Raw genomic sequence first — 11875 nt, forward strand, 5'->3', positions numbered from 1 at the left:
GACTTCCAAACCTTCTGTTTTCTGGTGGCAAATTTTTAACCCTAGGGGAGGGAAGTGATATTGCCAAATCTATGGCCATTGATGCAAGAACCTGTTTTTGTTTGCACAGTAATACTATCCCACATACTCAAAACATGTATTCTTTCTATTGAATCATTTTTCGGGATTTAGCATTTGATTTGTCTCGTCCTTCATTGCTTGGGAATGATAACATCTGCAACTTTGGTGAACTGCTTGCACATGCAATTGTGAACCCATAAATTCCTACTCTTTCTATTCAAATTATATTTTCCTTTATCATTATATTGCTGATTGTGATGATTTTCTTCTCTTGCTCCTGGATTCTCCTGGTTTGTCAGGGGGAAACAAATTCTAGATGGCACTACTGATGAAGGAAAAATTAGATGGATCACAATAGAGATCAATATATGGACTGAAGAAGTTTAGGTTCTGTGCTTCAATGAACATAAAAGTCTTGGCTGTAGGCAATTGAGTTCTTTCTCCTTTTGTTGTGAGAAAAGAATAAAGGGCCAAGCCCATGTGCATGGTTGTACACAAATAAAAACAAATCAACAGGAATGACAGATCCTAAAAGTTTGCAAAAGACAAGCCAACTACAGAAGTATTCACCATGCTCCAAGAAGAAGTTAAAGGCACAATATCAGCAAATGCCCCTCCACCTCCTCAAAAGTTCTCCAAATATTGCAGAGGATGAAATGAGAGCCACTTCCTCATTCTGGGTTTCTATACTCCACCCTAGAAGCTACTCTTTGGACGATCTAGGCATTGGTGACCTGAAGAGGGAAAAAATAATAAAAATCAAAAGCCACTTTTGGCAGAAAGGTTTGACTCCACAGCCTTTTGGCTGGAAAATGACCTACACTTTGCTAATTAACTTCTCATAATTTGATCTAATGATGAGAGCTTTTGATGAAGTCCATTTCTGATTTGGCACTCACACCACATTTTCACCCAAACTTCTATATTTTCTTTGATAAGTAACCCAGGGTTCTCCATCTATCAAAATTTCAGAAAGTTGTGGCCTCTTCTATCTATCAAGGTTCTTTGATAAGTCCATTTAAATTATGTTTCCAAAAATTCAAAATTTTATGGGGGAAACTCCTTAAGTTTAGGCAATCGGTTGTCTTTAACTAATTGTAAAGAATAGCCAAATGAGGCATTCAGATGTAGCCTGAGAAGAGATACGTTGTCTTCAACTATATACTAGAAATCATTAGGCATGTCTGTTGCTTCTGTGCTGATATTGGATGATCACCTTAAATGGCCTCTGCTCTGTGTTCATCATAACTTTTCTTTTCCATTTTTATTTCTAAAAACAAAAACGAAAGAAAATCCCTAATATGTTCCTATACAATTTGCAGTTCACACAAAGCAAAAGCCACTCTCCTATACGAAACCACAAATTGCAACACAATTAATAAAAGAAAAAAGAAACAAATACAAAACCCCCACAAGAATGCAGTCAAACTATCATTCGGCATTTTCGGAAATATTGTAAACCAACACCATTATCATTCAAGTTTCGGAAGCAACCCATGATAAGAGCAAGAAGTGTTTATAAAACCATCATAAATACTAGAATGTCTACACAGGAATCTCATGTCAAATCATATAAAGAAATATGTTTTCTTTTTATGGAACATACCCGAGTCCATTTTGCGTTTTTGTTTTGAACAAGGTATGGATGATCTTCTAAGGCTATGGAGGGCACTACCTTTCTCTGATTCTCTCTAACGATGGGAGCGGGAGAAACAGTTCTGTTCTGTTATTCAAAAGATGTGATATATAATAGAATAGACACTTTCCTTAACATTTTTTATACCCTCTTGTCTTAGAGACCTTCCCATTTAAAGATTGGGTCATATGTGTCTCCGGCTCATCATCTGAGACACACATGGTATCGGGCTCTACACATGAGGTGGCCCACACTTGAATACGATCAATAAATAAAATACTGAAAATTCGAATAGCTTGATCATGAATAATTGTTAAAACATGTGAGTCCATATCTTAACAAGAAGATCATAGAACACTTCGAAGATAATCCATACCCACTAAAGAAAACATGATTCACGAAGACCCACATACCTCATGCCCGTGAAAATCAATGAAATGTCAGTAATAGTGTCAGTCGGGGTCGGGTATTTTTTGTGATCGGTTTTTAGATTTCATAACTTTTCGGTTCACATTTGAGTTTTTATTAAATTGTGTGTTACCTGCGAAGATGGAGTTTGGCCTTTTTTAGGTTCCTGATGTGGACACTAAACCGGACCAAGGGAAGACATTTTCGATATGAAATAACAATTTACATCAGAGTGCACGAAAAGGATAAAAAATTTTCAATTAGTAGACATATCTTGGGTTATGTAAATTTGGGTTTTGAAAACAATATTATTGGTAAATGGGCCTACCGAAACACAACTTTCTAATTTTGAAACACATTCATGACATATCCTATAGCTTATGAAATGGTAAGAAAAGTTGTCCCACTCCAACTTATACCCAACTCAATTAATCATACAGGCATGCAGGCTTCATCGTTTTTACTAAATAAATATAATAATTGATTGTTTCAATTATTAAAGTGCTTAAAAGTTTAAAAGGTATCGTAGGTATAATTATTTTGAAAAATATATTTTCAAAAACAGTTTTTAAATTAAATATGTTTTCCTCCTCGTATATTTTTAAAAATAAAAGCAAAAAATCTCATTTATGCTATTGCCACCCATTAAAAAAAAATTATTAACTATTTTTTATTCCTTAAAAAAAATAGAAAAATATGTTTAATAACTAAAAAAACCAAAGAAACAATTTAATTTTTTTATATATATAAAAATAGAAAACCTAAGGCCTTGTTTGGTTAGGTTTTTAAGAATTTGTTTTTAAAAACTATTTTTTATTATTTAATTTAAAAATATTTTTTTAAATAAGTTTTAGAAAATATGATCAAATGGATGCATGTTTTGCTTTTGTTTTTTAATAATGGGTAAAAACAATTTATATTTTTTTCTATAAAATTTGTTATTTATTTCCCTTTGTTTTTAAAAATTGATTTTAGAGAATAATGATCAAATAATGTTAGAAAATTTTAAAAATAATTTTTTATTTTAAAAACCGAAAATATGTTTTTAAATCACACAAGTAAACAAGCCATAATATTTATTTATTTTTAAAAAAATATAATTTAAAAATAATTATATAAATATAAAGAATAATTTAAAATGAATTAATACAAATAAGAGTTATTTTTGAGTTGAGTATAACTCAAGATTTCAAGTATAATTTATTTACACTTGGATCAACAATAAACCCATTTACATTTTACATTTTTTTAGGATTAATTGATTAAAAATAATGAAAACATCCCAAATTTGTAAAACTAACCCTCCCCATTTTTTAACTTGAAGAGTACCCTTTTTGACATTAATACCCTTCAATATTTTTATTATTTATATATGTGTTTTAAAAAAAAGAGTTACTTTTGCAAGAAAAAAATGAGGATATTTTTGTTAAAATAAATATTTTTTATGTTGAAAAAATGTTAAGGGTTAGTTTCAAAAGGGAAGATTTGTTATCCTTTTTTTTTTTTTATCATTTTTGTGGTAATTTTGAAAGAAAGTTCAAATATTCCGTAATTAAGAACGGGCTTAAAAGGGGGAAACTGGAAAGCCAATAAACAGTAAACACAAAAAGAGGTACCTGGCATGTGGGCCCCTTCCAGCTAAGCATAATCATACGTGTCTATATTCCACCAATCCAACGGCTCCCAAATCAGCAACAACTCCTCCATCCGGCGGCCACAGTTTCAAACGTAACCTGTGGAGCACCGTAGGCGATCGTCACTGTGTGACTCTGAGAACTTCATATCTCTGGTCTTTTCCCAATTACTATCATTAATTAATTAAAAAAAAAATCAACATTTATTTTATTCCGTCGGATCTCACTCTCTCATCATCTTCTGCGCCATCTCTAGCGTCTTTGCTTTGCTCTGCTTTGTCTTGCTCTGCCTCAGATCATAACGGTGCGTTTCGATTCAGATCCATTCTCTTTATTATTATTTTTTTATTTTCTTTAATTTGATTTCTTAATGTTGTTTCAATAACTGTTTTCAAGAATTGATCGAACCAAATCGAGGCATAATTCGCATTCGATCGTTTGGTTAGTTGGAAAATGGAGGAAAGGGAGAGGGAATGTTTGGATGTTGGTCGTGTTTGGTTTTTTTTTTTTTTTGTTTTTTTATATGTGAATATGCATGTACTCGGCTTGACCGAGTCTGATGGTTGTCTTAGAGTGAGTTGGAGAGGAGTTTTTCAGCGGCCAAACGGTGTGTTTTGATGCGTTTAATTGGTGTTGGTTGCTTTGCCCTGGCTGTTTTGGATGGAGAGGAAGGTCGGGGTTTTCGGATTTGGAAATGATTTGACGGGCGTATACTGGACGCATGCGAATATAACTTCAGTTTTAGCATTTCGTGATGATTTGAATCCGTTGAAGTGTTAATGTCTACTAGGTTTTGCTGATAGACAAAATGGGTTGTTTGGATGTTGATCGATTTAAGTGAGCCCGATGATTGTGTTAAGAGTGAGTGGGAGAGAGCTTTCTTTTGTTCGGAGGGTTATCTCAACATCTAAACAGTGTGTTTTGATGTGATTTAGAGGTTTTGGTTAGTTACTTAGCTGTTTGGATGGGGAAGGATGCATTGGGCTTTCAAATTCAGAAATGTTTTGATTGGTGTATATTGGATCGGATTATGTAGTACTCATTCAAATCTAGCCTAAAACTTTAGCTTCCTTTTTCTTTTTGGGTATTGATTTGAATCTGTTTAAGTGGGATGTTGATCGACTTAAGCAAGCATGATAATTGTGTTAAGAGTGACTTGGAGGGAGCTTTTCCTTTTTCTCTCTCCCTCTGAGTTTTCTCAGCAGCCAAATTGCGCATTTTGATGTGATTACTTGGCCTTGATTACATTGCCCTAACTCTTTGGATTGGAAAGTAAGTTTCAGGTTTTGAAATTGAAAATGATTTGATTGATGTTGATGTGTTGGACTGGAGTATGTAGTACTCATGCAGATCTAATTTCTGTTTTAGCCTTTTCATTTTTGGTGATGATTTGAATCTGTTAAAGTTTTTTGTGAGCTAGGTTTTGCTGATACTGATTTTCTCTTTCATTCTTTTGGATTTTGGTGAATGGAAGAATCAGGGACAAAATTTTGAACTAATGCTTCTTCATTATTGATTATTTCCAACCAACCTGCACTTTTGATGATGAGAATTTTGCTGTCATTGTAATATATAGTATTTGTGTCATTGATTGGCAATTTTGTTTGAACTTGTGTACTTTCAGGTTCAATATGGGTGTGGAACAAAACAATCATGATGCAGAGGAGGGAACTCTGTTGGTTGGCATGGGTAAGCTGTATAGTCTGTAAAATATACTCCCTCAAGCACTAGCACACACATTCAACTTTATAAAGCATGAGGGCCAACTCTAGGGATTGATGGACTTGAAATGCTGCTCAAGCATGCTTGATCCTCACCCAAACCCCTAGAGATTCAATTTTAGGAAGGGCATAAATTGAGTTAGAATGATGGCTAAGATCGATGAGCATGAGATGATTATAGCTCCAAATTTTTTTGTTGTCTTGTTTCAATGACCTGTAAAGTGGAAAAGATGGGAAATATTCACAAACAGAATTAGGATGGCTTGCTAAAGTTGAGAATTGGAGTGTCTTCTCAAGCTATTGCCAGCCCTTTTTCTTTCTCTCATCATTTTTGAGATCTGAACAGTATGTAAAATTTCCATAAAGAAAAATTTAGCTCAGTGCAAATGTTGGCCACCCTGAAATGGCATATATTCCTGTAACATAGGTGTGATGTTCTGAAGATTTTGAGATGGATTATTAACTTATTTACAAACATATGGAAGATAAATAAAAAAAAGAATGAGCTCAAAGCCCTAGTAGTACCATTAGATTTTGAGATAATCACCATGTTCAAATATTTATTAATAAAAATAAAGGCAGGACTGGTTAAGAGATGTGGGGTAGTGTGGATTGAAGATACCAAATAAGTGGGATGAAGGCTTTTTGATATATGCTTGGTATCCTATGCTGCTATTATCACTTATTATCTTGTCCAAATGCTCAAAAAGTTGTTGAGAATCTTTTCTTTCTCATATAGGTAGAAATTAGTTGCCTAATAAATAAATTATTAAGTAGAAGTCATTGCAGTATGAAAAAGGCTTTGTTAAACATGGTTGGGGCTCTATATAATATTGACTGGAATCTTCCTCCTTTATGTGCACATCACAGAGTACAGAACTGTCTCTGGAGTCGCTGGGCCATTGGTTATCCTTGAGAAAGTCAAGGTATTCCTCACTTATTTAGTATTTTTATTTATTCCTTTCTGATTCATATGATTTCCATCTGTTCAGAATCTATTGATCAATGATTTTCTTTCTAATTGCGCCAGGGACCCAAATATCAAGAGATTGTCAATATTCGTTTGGGAGATGGAACAACTCGACGTGGTCAAGTCCTAGAAGTTGATGGTGAGAAAGCAGTTGTGCAGGTGATTACTGTTTGGTATTCTCCATTATGTGCTCATTTTTATGAAGTTCATGATTATACATTCTTAAATGGTTTCGTATTTTTAAACACCTATCACATTTAGTAAATAATAGTGGATATATATGCGTTTTATTTGAAGGTTTAAATGCTCAAAGCTTTTTGTGATATGACCTCCATTACTTATGGACAAAGTATCTTAAGAAATTATCTGTTGGCCTTATGACATATTCATGTTGTAGCGGAGTATACTTAGTTCTTTACTCCTCATGATGTGGCATACAATGCATTGCATAGAAACCTCCAGCAATCAGATAACACATTGTGTTTTGGCTTGGTCCTTCTTGTCATATTGTTATATAGGATTTTTTTATTTTTTGTTTTTCAATTAAATACTTTACTCAGCTTATGTTGTTTTGGCCAGGTTTTTGAAGGAACTTCTGGAATTGACAACAAATACACAACTGTTCAATTTACAGGGGAGGTATAAAATCTTTTTCTTGCATCTGTCCCTTATCATTCAAGCAGAATATCAGGAACTTTTGCAGAACTGCCTAGCATAGGTTTCTGCCTAGCATGCACATCCTGTAAGCATGGTTTGGTAGATTGAGTTGGGCCATCCAACTGCAATCACCAGATGGCATACTTATAGATGTGAAAGAAACTGCTTCTACTGCTTACCAACCAGTCCTCCTTTTTTGTTTCTCAAAGGGGGGATTTTTCTGTATCTGGTCCACCTTGCCTGTCTGTTTTTATGCCAATAAAATCCCTGTCCTTTGTGTTATATTCATTTATTTTTACTCTTGTAGATAATATTGTTTTCTGTTTTTATTTACTGAAAAGTCTCTGATAGGCTTTGATTGGGTTGAAACTGTATTGAACATGAAACATGAAGAATCCATTTTCTGACATACAGCTTCATAGTGAAAGTCAAGCCTTTCTGTGATTGCTATCTCTAGTATCAGTTTGAGATCAACTTCTTTCTTTCTGTAGATATTTCATTGCGTCCCTTTCTTACCCTTTATACAGGTTTTGAAAACTCCTGTCTCATTGGATATGCTTGGGCGTATCTTTAATGGTTCAGGGAAACCCATTGATAATGGGCCTCCTATATTGCCAGAGGCTTACTTGGATATTTCTGGTGAGTTTTTTAGGAGGTGGTATTATTTAACCATTAAAACTCACCTCTGAACTTTAGAGTTTACAACAGTGGCAGATCCTGTACTCTTTTTCTTTCCTTTTTTCAGGGAGTTCCATCAATCCTAGTGAGAGAACATATCCTGAAGAGATGATCCAGACAGGGATTTCTACAATTGATGTCATGAATTCTATTGCCAGAGGACAGAAGATCCCTCTTTTTTCTGCTGCTGGTCTTCCTCATAATGAAATAGCTGCTCAGATATGTCGGCAGGCTGGTCTTGTAAAGAGGTTGGAGAAGTCTGGAAGTCTCCTTGAGGATATGGTAGACTTGCTGCACAGAAATTTGGCATTTAATAAAATTGAATTGCAAAAGATGTTGATTAGTAGAATAACTAGGGCAAAGAACCATTGTTTTATGAAAGGCTTGTAATGGTTCTTAATATTGAAATCTACTCTTTTGATTATTTCCAGAATGTGTTCCCCTTTTATACTTTTAGAAACTTATTATCATGGAATATGAAATACATGCCATCCTCTTGGTCATTGGAAAATTAATAAGAAACAAAACTTTCATTTAAAAAAAAAATATATATATATATACATCACTATGTGTTATTGAAATTAACTGAAATGGCTAAAATAGTTGAAATGGCCCATAAATGCCTTTAATTTTTCTGGTTTAAGTAAAGCGCTATCATGTCAATTGTTCATAATTCATGATTTTTTATTTTTTTATTTTTTGGTGTTAGATGTTAAATGGCCATTTATTTCCTTTTTATTTTATTTTCTTTCTTTTTATCAATTTTGAACTTGCTATGAGATATCATTTTTCTACTTTTAACTTGCAGGATGTGGAAGAGGACAACTTTGCCATTGTTTTTGCAGCTATGGGAGTAAACATGGAGACTGCACAGTTTTTTAAACGTGATTTCGAGGAAAATGGATCAATGGAGAGAGTGACTCTATTCCTTAACCTGGTATTTATATTAAATTAATATAGCGGTATTTATTATTGTTTGTGGTGTAAATTCTAAATTTTAAACCAGGCTTCAGAATAGTTGGCTTTGAATAGTTTTTGATATGCTCAAGTGGACAGGCCAACGACCCCACCATTGAACGCATCATCACTCCTCGAATTGCTCTCACCACTGCTGAATATTTAGCATATGAATGTGGCAAACATGTTCTGGTCATACTAACAGATATGAGTTCTTATGCAGATGCTCTTCGTGAGGTAACGATTTTTTCTGCTTTTGTCAATGAATGGTTTGTGATTGTCTTTCCTTATAAAAACCAAGATAACTCAAAGACTAATTGCCTTTCAAAAATTACACTTTAATTAAAAATTTTAATAATTTTTTTGATAGACTAACAAAAAGATTTAAAAGCGCCAATTGAAACATGGGGCTGCAACCCTATGTACACAGGGGATATACAAGAGGAGCCACATAGACAAAAAGGAGTGGCACAGACTCTTTAAGAAGAAACAAAAAACCACTATCCACAATTTAGATCATCAATAAAGTCTAACAAGTACTTGACTGAAATACTTGAGAAAAACTTCTAATTTTGTTCTTGAGTATTTTCAATCAAGTACCCCATTGAATTCTTCAAGCTCATTACTGATGCTTGTGATGCAAACTACTTATTTTAACTGCAGGTATCTGCTGCCCGAGAAGAAGTTCCCGGAAGGCGTGGGTATCCTGGGTATATGTATACTGATCTGGCAACAATTTATGAACGTGCTGGACGTATTGAAGGGCGGAAGGGTTCCATTACACAAATCCCAATTTTAACTATGCCCAATGATGGTAATGTCAAGCATCATCCATATTTTGATCAAGTGATGACAATTTCTCATTATAGTAGCACTACACTCACTGAACCTGATTTTCACAGATATAACACATCCCACTCCCGATCTCACGGGTTATATCACTGAGGGCCAGATTTACATTGACAGACAGCTCCACAATAGACAGGTAAGGTTATAAATCAACCTCAAGTCTCCTAGTTCATATAATTGATAGTGATCTAGAACAATGATTGTAAATGTGGCCCCAAAGACAACTGGTTCTGGTGTCATACATAATAAACCCTAAGGATTGGTCTGTCAAAAGAGCTGGTCTATCTGGCTTCACATCCATACTCCCATAATAGAGTAGGATTATGTAGTAAAGCAGTTGAAGAGGCAGTGTTTTAAGAGAAAGAAAGGTGGCTTATTAACCAAATGAAAATTAGAATTCTATACAATGAATTTGGTTCTGATCCAGTTGCATCAATAGTATTTCTAGCTTCTGCATCTATGGTAATTTGGTGGCTGAGAAATGATATGGTTTTAGAATTTGTCTTGATAAGTTGACTCTAAACAAATCACTTTCGGGTCTACAACAGGTTGATCAAGCTTAACCCCTTCTTAAGTTTATTGTTCAGATGCATACAGGAAAAAAAAAAACTTGGTTCTTGAAAATATACAATTATATTCTTTTGTCATATGGAGCCTATGGATTGTTGAGGCTAAGCAATGTTTTCTTGTTTGAATTGAACAGATATACCCACCAATCAATGTCCTCCCATCACTGTCTCGTTTAATGAAGGTAACCTTGCTTATTGCATAAGCCCTAAGCTCGGAGATTTTTTAAATGGAAGTTCTGACAAGGGGCTTACATCATGTAAAATGTTGGTAATTCCTGCAGAGTGCCATTGGTGAGGGGATGACTCGTAGGGATCATGCCGATGTATCCAATCAGGTAGAGTATTTGATGTTCGGGTGCGTTCACCTTCTCTTTGAGCACTTCCCAACTAATGCGATTCTTCTTCTTTCAGCTCTATGCAAATTATGCAATTGGGAAGGATGTTCAAGCAATGAAAGCTGTGGTTGGAGAAGAAGCACTTTCTTCTGAGGATCTGGTACATCTCTCTCTTATAAATTATCATTTCATCTGAAATGAATCCCAATTGTAAGAAAACAACTAACAGGTTGTCCGACCCTTCACTGGAAACAGCTATATCTGGAATTCCTAGACAAATTCGAGAGAAAATTTGTGGCTCAGGGAGCCTATGACACCCGCAACATCTTCCAGTCCCTTGATCTGGCATGGACGCTGCTTCGGATTTTCCCCCGTGAGCTTCTCCACCGTATACCAGCGAAGACCCTCGATCAGTACTACAGTAGAGAAGCCTCAAACTAGTGGAGGGAGAACGAAGCTCGCAACACGCTTGTGTCTCCGGCTTAATCAGCACTGGCAATGAGGTTCTTAAATTTGTTTTTACCGCCTTGCTTGCTTTTGATTGGTTGCATACCTCTCTCCTCTTCATACTCCGACTCTACCCGGCATGAATAATAAAGAAAAGGGTTGTGTTCTTTCGAGTCTCGGTACCCCACCAAATAACACCAATATTTTATTTTTTTCCTAATGAGGACGTGGATTTAGATATTGTAATTTCTGTGTATTTTTAAAATTCATTGTTATTAGTGTGTTTTTACACAGATTGAAGTTTCAGGATGAAACAGGACTTGTAGGAAAGCGATGATGTTTGTCTCATTATCCTATTTAAGCATGTAATATCGTCTCTTTGGATTTTGCTTATTATTGGGGAACAGAGGCTGTTCCAAGTTTCGACAGCTTGCTTCTGTACGAGGTTTTTGGGTATTCTTCTTCATGACCTTTGGTTTCTGATTTGAATCCAAAAGATTGCTGAAACAAAACCTAGCACCTGTTTCTACTTTTGGGAATAGAAATTCATTTTCCACCTTAAAAATCATGTTTCACAAGTTTTATGTTGAAAATATTTTTAAAAAAAAGAATTTCTTATTAAAATAAGAGTAATTTTTTGGAAGAAATTGAAGATGCGTTATAAAAATGAGATGATTTTTTAAAAGAAATTTAAGAAGTTTTGGTGTTTTTTTGTGGTGTTACGAAACACGGAGAATAAATTGAAAATTGCATTATTTTAAATAAAATTCTATTCCTAAAATCAAATGAAAAAATTTCTAAGAACTGTTTTATAAAATCCCTCCCTCTTTTGGTTGTTCATGCATTGCAAATATGCTTTTGAGCCGACAATCTATCATCGGTACAACAACGTATGCTCCAAATGTTGTAGAGACGATGGCTTTCCAAATTGTCAGGTAATCACCGCCCCAGTGG

At 34.7% G+C, this 11875-nt stretch overlaps 1 protein-coding gene across 1 annotated transcript; it reads left to right on the top strand.

Annotated features, from left to right (window-relative positions):
• The first annotated feature begins 3915 nt into the window (after positions 1 to 3915).
• Positions 3916 to 11349, top strand: LOC117911373 (V-type proton ATPase subunit B 2). The gene is made up of 15 exons (XM_034825721.1): positions 3916 to 4042; positions 5363 to 5427; positions 6330 to 6385; positions 6490 to 6588; positions 7009 to 7068; positions 7614 to 7725; positions 7832 to 8040; positions 8573 to 8701; positions 8821 to 8958; positions 9385 to 9535; positions 9624 to 9706; positions 10274 to 10321; positions 10421 to 10474; positions 10551 to 10634; positions 10730 to 11349. The coding sequence occupies exons 2-15, from the start codon at positions 5370 to 5372 to the stop codon at positions 10913 to 10915; spliced, it is 1467 nt and encodes a 488-aa protein (XP_034681612.1). The 5' UTR covers positions 3916 to 4042; positions 5363 to 5369; the 3' UTR covers positions 10916 to 11349.
• Positions 11350 to 11875: the final 526 nt, after the last annotated feature.

Source organism: Vitis riparia, chromosome 3 (genome assembly GCF_004353265.1).
Source record: "Vitis riparia cultivar Riparia Gloire de Montpellier isolate 1030 chromosome 3, EGFV_Vit.rip_1.0, whole genome shotgun sequence".
In the NCBI taxonomy this organism is placed as follows: Eukaryota; Viridiplantae; Streptophyta; class Magnoliopsida; order Vitales; family Vitaceae; genus Vitis; species Vitis riparia.

What these genes read in the sequence shown, in the direction of transcription:
- LOC117911373 (XM_034825721.1), top strand. Translation starts at nt 5,370, where the DNA reads ATGGGTGTGGAACAAAACAATCATGATGCAGAGGAGGGAACTCTGTTG. An exon ending in GTGAGAAAGCAGTTGTGCAG is followed by an intron (nt 6,589 to 7,008) that starts GTGATTACTGTT and finishes TGTTTTGGCCAG; the next exon opens with GTTTTTGAAGGAACTTCTGG. An exon ending in CTGTTCAATTTACAGGGGAG is followed by an intron (nt 7,069 to 7,613) that starts GTATAAAATCTT and finishes CCCTTTATACAG; the next exon opens with GTTTTGAAAACTCCTGTCTC.